The sequence below is a fragment of the Physeter macrocephalus genome, chromosome 1 (genome assembly GCF_002837175.3).
Source record: "Physeter macrocephalus isolate SW-GA chromosome 1, ASM283717v5, whole genome shotgun sequence".
Classification (NCBI taxonomy): Eukaryota; Metazoa; Chordata; class Mammalia; order Artiodactyla; family Physeteridae; genus Physeter; species Physeter macrocephalus.
Genome location: NC_041214.2, coordinates 52925000 through 52936533, shown reverse-complemented (window position 1 = coordinate 52936533; position 11534 = coordinate 52925000). Strand labels below are relative to the sequence as shown.

Sequence of the window (11534 nt, the reverse complement as noted above, 5' to 3'; positions counted from 1 at the left end):
CGGCCCGTGAGCCATGGCCGCTGAGTCTGCGCGTCCGGAGCCTGCGCTCCGCAACGGGAGAGGCCACAACAGTCAACCGACAGATCTCTCTTTGGAAGAGAGAGGAGGGAGAAAGGGTAGAAAAAGGGCCCAAGTTCCTGCTGTCTGACTGACTAGATAATATTTATTAATCATTTACTGCAGAAGCAAATTTTAATAAACTTGTAACTGATCAAAATGTTTCAGAGAAATGGATCACTGACAAAGTGCTGTTTCTGACTGAAATGTGAGCTGGTTCCCAGATTTAGGACTTGTAAATTGCCTAAGAAATCAAGGCAGTAACACGATATTAATATTTAATCCACATTAAAGGTATTTTAATTTGCATACATTTATAGGACACACTTGTTTGTTAAAAGGAAAGAGAGAAAAATTTATAGAATTGATCTTCCAGAAAGAAGAAAAACTTCATGCTGTTTTATCTCACGATCACAGTTTAAAGAAAGTGTCTGTTTTAATATGCACATTTACCCTAAACCTCAAATATCTATCAGCTTAGGTAAAAAAAAAAAAAAAAAATTAAAATGCTGGGAGGAGAGGGATCTATTACATTGAAGTCCCTAAATAGTATATGAGATAATAGTTTTCATCAGTGTTTAATACATATATACAGTGTAGGAGTAACATCAGTGTATTGTGAGTTAACTATGTTCTCAAACTCATTTAGACAAATGTCAAAAATATTTTTTTGGAACACAGTGGTGAAACATTAAAATAAGACAGGTATTTTAAAACATAATAGACAAAGGATGAGTGACTTTAGAATAGGGTTCATAACCTCTGTTTGAGAATAGGGTTCAAAACCTCTGCATGCATCCTCAAAAGTATAACAATAATACATAAACTGTATTTACGCTTGCATTAAATAAAATCTTTAGTCTGTGAACTGAAATACAGCTGTTTTATTTGCAACTTCTACACAAAATAGCCTAAAACAGAGAGAAAAGGGCTTTTATTAGAATGTAGTATTATAGATGAGCATGTAATAGCAAGAGCCCGCCTACATTTCTGGCAAGCAACGACTATATTCTACAAACCACTGATGGGCTAAACAAGCTATTAATGACAGTTGCTTTTCAACATTTAAAATGGTCAGACTGTGTTGCCTGACCACAAGGACAAGTAGGTCATCACTCTCAAATGTTATACAATATAAGAAACATAAATGAGACCTCTGTGGGGAGAAAAAACCCACAGGTATGGCTCCAGAGTTCTTTGGCTATTCAACTATTAATAGAAAGCAAATCCCACTTAAAGTTGTAAATACTTGTAACCCATTTTACTAAAAGATTTATCATCACTTGTTTAACTTTCCACCTACAGCTGAACAAGGTATTAGTCCTAGTGTCCAGTTCCAGCCCTGAAATATACAACTTAATATCCAGAACCCAAATAAAGAAAAAAAAAATTAGCCCTTTGCTACTCTCACAGAGTAAGATGATGAAATTTTTCACCCTGTATAAACCTGTGGAGTGTCTGTCTCTCTGGGTTTATGAATGCCCAACTAATCATTCACAGGTTGCAGAATCATACTCAATGAGTATATGGGGGAACATCTAGATTTTTCATCAGATTCAGAGGGCCTTGTTCATTGGACACATGTCTTTCAAGTCAATGCCTTTCAATGTACGTTTCTTTCTGGTGGTCACTGGACCAGCGGCATTAGCCTCACATGGTAGCTTGCTAAATGTAGAATCTCAAGCCCCACTCCAGACCCAGAGTTTAAACAATATCCCCAGGAGATTCATATGCACATTTAAGATGGTAAAGCACTGACCTAGAACATGTACCCCCACCCAAACCCATCTCCATTTATTTGACTTTTCAGAAAAGAGAACAAGGGAAGTTTAGAAATATCATACTGATCAGGGTAATTCACTTCATTCCCTGCTAAAGGGCATGGCACAGCAGTCCTTTCAAGCCAGAAACCCACAAAACTATTTTGACCTAAAAAAAGTGACAACTTTTCATATAGCTCTACCTAATATATTCAGATCTCAACCCTCTCCCAAGAGGAAAGGATAGCATTATTTTTATAGATTGCTAATAAAACAATCATAGCTATATTATAATCAAATGGCAAGGTTCTATCTCCTGTACACTTTCATAATTGTAACAATAAAAATGCATGTTAATGTCACCTACTTGACTGTATTAAAAACACTCTAAAAAGTAAATCTTTTAACCCCCATTACATAGTTCAATAAGGGTTACTACTCACTATATTATCCAGAATTTAAAAACATAGGATGGTAGAAAAATATGGAGTCAGCTACCTTTGATATACAGAGAACTTAAGAGTCAATTTTCCACACCCTAGGACATCTTTAATAAAAAAAAAGTCAGGAGCAACATCACCATCTAATAACCACCCACCTCCACTCCTTCAACCCTGCTGTGTTAACAAACATACACTGGAGTTACATTAGAAGGTCTTTAATTTGTATATGATTCTTCATCAAATAAAAAATACTATTTCCTTAAGTTCATTATAAAATCTAAGCACAACATTATAAGCAATGTTTCCACTCATTTTCTCTAAGCTTAAATAGATATGGACACCGAACTCTGAGATGTTTTGTATTCAGTTCTGCTGACCATTCGGCAGGACCCCTGTAGGAGGACTCCTGAGGATTCAAGGCCTATTCAACATTGCTTTCCGACATTTTTCGTTATGAATTTCTCATTTGAGGCAAAATTTTTCAAAGACACCCCACCCTGTGCCACCCCTGATAATGGCTGTAAGTTTAATACATAAACTGGAAGTAAAAACAAAAATCATCCACAGAAAAACAAAGTGCAACACTAAAATGCCAAAATAGTGAACATAGGCCTAGGATTTGGTGTTACCATAGCACCAGCTAGAGGGAAGGGGCTTGAAAAGGAGTGGGACCAGAAGAGGCAGCCTCAGGAAGCTGTTTCTGGGAGAAAATCAGGTAAACAGAATACATGTCAGTGACAAGAAAGAAAGTAGTAAGAAACAAACTGCTAAAGAGAAACAAGACATGCCAACCCCTTCCTCCCTGCCACTCCCATCATCACCTGTTAGAGAAATTACACTTCGATGTACTGCAGAAGACGGCACCCTTAAACTAGGAACCCTGTCTACAAAATGTCTAGGATTTCTAAAAGGAAGGAAGGAAGGAAGGAAGGAAGGGAGGGAGAGAGGGAGGAAGGGAAGGAAGGAAAAGAAAGAAATCAAATCACCCCCATATAAAGAAAGCTACTATAAGAAGTAACTAGAAAATGCAAATTAAAACATTTCAGTAGATGAAAAGACTCATTTGGACAAATAACAAAAAGAAAATCTAGAATCAGACATTCAAAATATAAAAACAGAAATGGAAGGAAAAATATTTCAGATATGGAAAATACATTATAAGGTGCACAAAGAAGAATAAATTTGAATGAAAATTTAATAAGAAATACTGAATAAAAGCAGGAAAACAATTCAGAGAATAAAGACAAAGGAAAATAGTAAAAAGAGTCAGAGAGAAAGGGACCGAAATAGAAGACAAGCAAAGAAAGATTATATATTGGAGTCACTAAAGAAGAAAATAAAACAATGGAACGGACAAATATTTAATTCTACAATCCATGAAAATTATTTCTGGAAATGAGAAAACTTAAGTCTACATATGAAATTGCCCAGAAAAATTAGCCAGAAACAATCAACTTTGAGAATTAACCTAGTAAAAGCAAGATCAATGAAAAAATGGCAATGTCTCAAGGCAAAAAAATCTAATTATTTATAAGGGTAAAAAAATAAGGCTGGTACCAGAGATATCAAGAGCAGAATAATATCTCAAGAAAGTCAAGGAAAAATCTGTAAGCGAAGGATTTTATGTCCAGTCAAGCTGTCATTCAAGTGGCAAGACTCCAGAAAAACAGCTTGGAATGTACAAGATCTTGGATAATAATGTACATAGGAGCCTTTCCTGAGGAATATACCAGTGGATGAGTTTTATACAAACAGGAGATAAATGGGGAAATATCAGCAAACAAACTGATGGCAAATATTTAATATATTTAATTTTAAAGGTGATTCTAAAACAACGTAACAGCGTGGGTGGAAGAATAGTATGCAAACATTTTATATTCTAACATAGTAGCAAAAAACACAGCAAGAAGAAATGGGAGGATAGGAAGAAAGGGAAAATACAACAGGAGCATTGTCTATAATGAAGGTAACAGGTGGGAGTCAAAGGACGTCATCTATAAGGTTAAATAGGAACAAGGGGGATTAAAACCATTATAAAAGGTATAAATACAAAGGTAATCACTAGAACAAAAATGCAAACCTTCCTAAGTTTCATCATCATAATTACAATAGCTCTTCAGAGACAATTCTCCATAACATTCTGTACATCTTATATCAGCCATCAGCCTTTGTTCAGAACTATATTTTCAAAGATGTTTGGTACAGCAAACAGTCTTTGGTATAGCAAAGATGTTTGGTATAGCAAACACTATAGCAAACAGCAAGATAGAGACAGAATCACCCCCTGGGCCAGAAGGCATGTTTGTTACCTAACTAGGATAATAAAGATAATATCTTCCTCTTGGGCAAAGTTTGGGCAGATTTTCTAACAGCTCCTTAAATAACTCCTAAATCTGGAGCCCCTCAGCGATGACACAAACCCACTGGTTATGCAGCATCACCCCATGGGACTTGGGGGTCAAGGGGAACCTATACAACCATGAAGTACGTGCTACTTTTTGTGCTGTTAGTAAGAAAATGCTCTGTCTCTGACCCAGGGAATCTTGTGTCTTCTGTCAGCATCTATGAAAGTGTAGCAGGCATGCAAGTTGGGCTAAAATCTTTATAAAGGAGACACAGCTAAATAGAGAAAGAAACATAGTAACTATAATGATACACACAGTAATTAAGGAGCGATTTACAGGATATACTGATAAGTGAAAACAGCAAAATAGAAAAAAAGTATACACAATATGCTTTTAAAAAATTATTTGTTTGTTTATTTTTTGGCTGTGCTGCATGGCTTGCAGGATCTTAGTTCCCCAACCAAGGTTCAAATCCGGGCCCCTGGCAGTGGAAGCACAGAGTCCTAACCACTGTACCTCCAGGGAATTCCTTACAATATGCTTTTTATAAGAAACAGGAAATAGGAATACATGCACATATGCATATACATATATATACACATAATCTTACAAAAAGCACAGGAAGGATAAACAAGAAGTTAATAAAATATGCTACCTACAAGGAATAGAGAATAGCTAGAAAGGAAGGGAGTGACACCTCTCTGACGATACTACTGTGTATCATATTTTGACTTCTGGAAGCATGTTAACATTATAGATATTCAAACATAATTAAATCTACAAGAATGGGAACAAAGGCACCTAAAATTGAATGCAAATGGAAACAAATGAACGCCACTATATTTCAAAGGAATAAACTACACTCAAGGGGAAAAAGAACTACAAATAAATCTTGAAATCTTTTATTTAAGTTTATTTTCAAAATATATAATTGTACTGGAACTATTTTATGTATATTATATGACTGAGCAAATGGGTAAATGTATTAGTGTTGTTAGGAGTCCAGGTTCTCCCTTTACATAAAGGGAAATACAAATATGAAATGGGGGAGGACAAGGAAGAATTCTGTGGTTTGGATTGAAATTGGAGGTATCAGTATGACTCACAAGTTCTTAAAAATATTTATCTACTTACCTAACTACCTCTATTTAACTATCTAATCTAGCACTGAAAGGTCCTAGAAGTAATGAAATCCCAGAGACAATGAGCATATCACATGTCCAGACCTTGATTCCTAAAATACCATTTTCCTCTAAAATGGAATAGGGTAATTTGAAGAAATGGCTGATTCTGGGAGTGGGACAGGGAAGGTATAAGATAAGCCTGAAACATACTGTTGTGTCAGAAAATGAGGACGTGCTTAAAAAAAAAAAAAAAGGGAGTAAGTTGAAAGGACCCAGAAACCATCTTTAAAGAAGATTCTCTGGACAAATCTGTGACAATCTGAGTGTCAAAATAAATAAGAAAAGTAACTGATAATAACCTAGTAATGAGTCTTTGCTCACAATAAGTAAATAAAATAAGAAAGAAGGATGGGCTTTTCCTTATGCTGGCTGCTAAATATAGGGGGAGTGGTAGAGCTGGAAAAAATCTCAATTTTGGGGCACCAACCTTCAAAAGTTCTGTCTAGAATTTTAAACAGACATAGACTTTATGGGTAGTACACAAGTTTGTGAGAAGAAAAATAAAATGGTACTCGGGAGTAAACTATAAGAAATTTAAGCTAAGAATGACACGCTGGACAGTTCCCAGGAAAAGTTGGCAACATAGAAAAGAATGATAGAATAAAGACTGAATCAAGGGCTTGAGAGATTGTGACAAATAAATGAATTGGCCCTTGAAGAGGTTCCAGGGAAACAGAGTCCACCTATCTTATTCTTTTCTCCATACACCCACACTTGTTACAGATAACTATATATACCAAGAAGAGCCCATAAACAGAGTACAAAGACAGTGCAACCATATATGTGTTCTTGTGACAAATATACTGCATGCCATTTTTCTTAACTCATTTAAATTTATACTGGCTTTTACCCTCTCTTAGAACAATGCTAATTTTCTATGATAATCCAGATAAATTTGAAAAGACAAGAAGGGTACATAAGAAATTAACTCCAAATGTGTGGGATGTTCTTCTCATTTTAATGTTATACCATATATTTTTAAAAATCAATCTATTAGAATATATACTTTAATTGTATTTGGTATGCAGCCAATTCAAAGAAGGGGTACGTGTGCTAGAAGACAAGTATAAGTATAAGTTTCTGTTCAGCTGGAAAGTGGAGAGACCAAACCTAAGGAGCCCACAGTTACTAGACAGACAGGTTTCTTTGTGCTCAACCAATGAATTCTTAGGTTCACTTCCTTCTTCTTAGGTAGTTATAAAGAATATCATTGACTTTACTGAATATTATTAGTGTGCAAAGCAATATATATGTGTATATATGTGATAATATGTATTCACATATTCATATTATTGTTAATAGTTCACAGTCAGTGGGTCAATTTTACAATGTCAAGTTATAGAATTTGAATGACTTAAGTAAAATGCATTAAAATCATCTACTTCCACTACCTGTTGTACTAATCATGGCTCTCTCATCACTAAAATGCCTTATCTTTGAAATACATTTGATGTATATGACCCAGATAAAATGAAATATAACTCAGAGTCAAAAATGGAAAAGGTTTTTAAATACTTTTAGCTGAAGAATTCTTTGTTCAGATGAAATCTTATTTTAAAAGTTTACAAGTATACAAATAACTAAAAGTGGGAACTATTCTGGCTAAAGTGGGCAGTGGAAGTCTGGAGTCCACCTGTTTTGGGGAGACTTTCTGGCAGCCCAAGGCAGTTAGAAAACCACTGCTGCATAAGATTATAAGAAGAGTATAAATGCATGAAATTGTCACTGAATGTAAGTTCATCCTAGTGAGTATTTTTAAAATATGGAATTTAAACAAAAAAAAGAATCTAACTCATCTACTGATGAATATGAACTAAGTAAATATACAGTCTTTTTACTAAATAGTAATTTACAAGAGAAGTATAAAAGACCGCTCATTTTGGAACTATGTTAGCTGTTCTTCCTTGTTATAAGCTGCCAATTGATACTGGCATTAGATATCGTAGATTAATATTTTTATTCTGATGTCCAAATATATGTCCTAAATATCATGTGCCACTATGAAGTGATAAACAGGGATTCAAGAAATAATTTTTAATAATGAGAATAACAATATTATTTAATTCCTTCTAATCTGGACAAACATATATACTTCAATTTTTCTAACTAGTTTATTATATTCTGCTTTTAATAATTAATCTGTAATTTTTAGGATGATTTTATCATTTTTAAAAAGTCTAGGTTTCCTCAGTTTCCTTTAGCTATTGAAAGAAAAACCAAAAATCCTAACTCTAAAACTACTATAAATAAAAATGAAGCTGCCTCTTGCTACTGTTTGCTTTGTGGGCGCAGAACAAAAGCACATTAATAGTTAACAAAGCTACAATATGATATACGAATGAAGCCTTGCATTAAAAAAGTACTTAGATTGTATTTACAAAAGAATCTCTATCATTAATAATTCAACATTTGGATTTGACCAGAAACCAGAGCATGACTTTATAATGCTCTGTTTAAATGAACTACTTAATGTTGTAATGAACACTCAATGTGGTGAGCTCAATGAATTTTGGACCTGGTATAATACAACAGTTTTTCCAGTTTTCTGATCAATTGACAGATTTTAATGTTAAGTCAGTTGGAATTTTACTTGTTTTAAAAATGTTTACTTAAACCAAAAATTTTGCATCTCAATTATTTTATATTCTAAAACTGAATGTAGTTCAAACCAATGCATTATTCATAAAGCACAGACATCAGGAAAAACAAAGCTGTGCACTTCTTTCAAAGCAGTTAAATTGCTAAAACATACCATATTTATGCATGCAATATTTGATTGTGTTTTTCTTAAAACACAAGCTTGTTTTTGTCAGATCAAGATTTGCCAAAAATTCTACACCAAACACTTTTCTTTATAATTAAAGCAATCATCAATCCAAGGATTGTCATCCATTTTATTTCATCTCTACATCAGAAAAAAAAGTAATTTAAAAAAAATTTTAATTCCCTTGAAATGATAAGATAAATGAAAATGTAAGTGCCTTCACGTAATAACAGTAAGCTGACCCTTTGGGAAATGGTTGACTTTCTCAATACAAGGTATTCAAAGCTCATTCAAAAGTGTTCATTTAGAATGCAGATATCAAAGATGATGCAAATGTTCAAGAGAAAATTAGAACTTACCAGATGTTCTAATCCAGCTTTGATGTTTCCTGATTCCCTAAAATAGAAGAATATAAGTTTAAAATAGTTGTTAAACCCTTGTCTGCTATAATTTATGTTTACCTCAAAAATATTTTACAAACCCTTATAATTTTTTCATATATCTTTCCTAATGTTCATAATAACATTGTTTTTAAGGATAAAACAATTTCCTTACAGAACAGATAATTTATTTATATCTAATAGTAGTACTACCGCTAAAATTGATATTCATCTAGTAGAAAGAATGTTTCAGACTTTTCAAAGTCAGTGGAGAACAACAAAGAAATCAAATGTGTTATTTTACTATTTGCACACTGTCTTTATTTTACATTAGCTTTTTCATTAGAGTTTATGTTTTTTCAATGTTTATTATGAAAATGTTCAAACATACAGATTCTATTCACCATCTAGAGTCTACAATTGACATTTTACTACATTTGCTTTATCAAATATCCATCCATCAATAGGTGCATTTTTATATTAAAAAATAGCCACAAAAAGAATGTTTGTGAGTACATAGTTAAATAAGTCAATCTTAAATTTTTTCCTACCATTAATTTTATCAACTTAGTGCCCACTACAAATCAGAACCTAAGACCACTGTAATATTTAAAAGCAAAAAAATCACCAATGGAAACACAAACATCAAATATCACAATATATTTTAAGTATTTAATTTCTTGCTTTTCACTTTAAAAAAGAGTACTGATGAAACTAAAAATACAAATAACTGTGCAAGTAGCAAAGATAATTTAAATACACATTTGGTGAAATATGGCAATAGTGAGATATTTTTCCTGATTTCGGTCAATGCTAATTTATTAGTGACAAATGGACTTTGACTTTTCTCACTCCAACAAGCAGTATTTGAATTCCGTCATTAACATCACGCCTTATTTGTTTTAACATAAAATTATACTTCTACCACATTGCAGAAAATAATTATGAAACATCCAACAACAGTACTGCATTCATGATGTTTAATCTTTCCCCATACCTCTTTCTTTCTCTAAAGGGGTCCCAATTTTATTTCTTTTCTCTTTATTTTGTCACCATTTTTTTTTTTTTTTTTGCCAAAAATCTACTTACTTCTGTTTCCTTTGTCTTGCTATACAATCTTTTCAAATTTCCCTATCTTTTCCCTTTGGCTCTACTGCTTGAAAACTATACTCATGGCTTCCAACCTTTGCTCTCACTGCCCAGTCTGGCATCCTGGGAATAAATTCCACTGTCTACTGATTAGCACTCATCTTTAGCCATTCTCTCTTCTGCTTTCTGCTTCTGGCAATGCTATATATTCAACATTTAAAAATTTAAGCATTTCTGAAACTTATTCTCTGGATGCAGTCCTAATGAAAAATGACAGAAATAAATTGTAACAAGGTGTCAGAGAAGGCCAACAGCTACATAAATAATTATTTTTACCTTTATTATTATAAAATTAATGTATTTGTTGGAGCTGGAAGTCAGATGAATCTTTAAGTTTTCATAAGAAAATTCTCATATAACCATTTGTGCAATTTAAAATTTAAACAAAAAGAATAATACATATAGTGAGACATCTGACAGTGTAACATGTATTTATGTGTATGTATACAGGTTACAATAAAATTAAATCTTCTTCCCATCAGTGACTCCCAGTTCTCAATCACTGATATTAGTTATTTGTTTGTCCTTCCAAAGACAGTCTATGCATGTGTATGCATGCTGCTGTGTGTGTGTTTCTCTTCTTCTTCTTCTTTTTTTTAACCCAAACAGAAGCATACTATACACACTGTTTTGTACCTGAACTTGGCAATCTATCTTGGAGCCAAGTATATTTATACTATATAATACACATCTACTTAATTTTTCCCCCATGGCTACATCGTCACATCATGGTTCTTATTAGAAAATAATGCTGCAATACAAAAGAACAAAAATGCTCAGATTCAAAGTACAAGTCCATAATTCATTATCTGAAACCATTGGGGTTAGACATGCTTCATTAGAGTATTTTGGATTTTAAGAAAGGTAATAAGGTACATATAGTGTATGTCATAAAACACTGACAGCAAGGCTTGAAGAAGCATCTCATCATCATACATTTTAATAATTCTGAAAGAAACATATGAATGTCCACACAAAGTGGGATAAACAAAGACTATAAACAGCCTCATCTCAGCGTAGGTTTTGCTGTCAACTGACTTCGTCACAAACTTAGGGAAAATTTCCCAGTTTTCTGAGTTATTTGCATTTTGGAATCAAGGATAAGAAAAAGAAAGAACGGAAGGAAGGAAGGAAGGAAGGAAGGAAGGAAGGAAGGGAGGGAGGGAGGGAGGGAGGGGGAGGGAGGAAGGGGGGGAGAACAGGGCGGGGGAGAAAGGGAGGGAGGAAGGAAAGGTTAGCTAGGTATTGCTTTGTTATGTTTCCAAGTGATTCTTTAAATTAAATAATTCTAGGAAATATGGATTTTGAATGGAATGCCTAAAAGAAAACTAGGCATCATCCTTGACACATGCCCCTTTCCTTCGCTACCAAACGTAAACAAATGTAATCAACCACAAGGTCTTGGCTAGCCAATGTCCTTAATTATCACTTAGATTTAACCACTTCTTTCTG

At 33.7% G+C, this 11534-nt stretch overlaps 1 protein-coding gene across 7 annotated transcripts in view; it reads right to left on the bottom strand.

Annotated features, from left to right (window-relative positions):
• RSRC1 (arginine and serine rich coiled-coil 1) overlaps positions 1-11534 on the bottom strand; it is a 440472-nt gene that overhangs the window by 210613 nt on the left and 218325 nt on the right. For all 7 annotated transcript variants that reach the window (XM_055081512.1, XM_055081583.1, XM_055081564.1 and 4 more), the window contains one exon: positions 8913-8949. In XM_055081512.1, coding sequence (XP_054937487.1) covers positions 8913-8949 — 37 coding nt within the window. The remainder of the gene's footprint in view (positions 1-8912; positions 8950-11534) is intronic.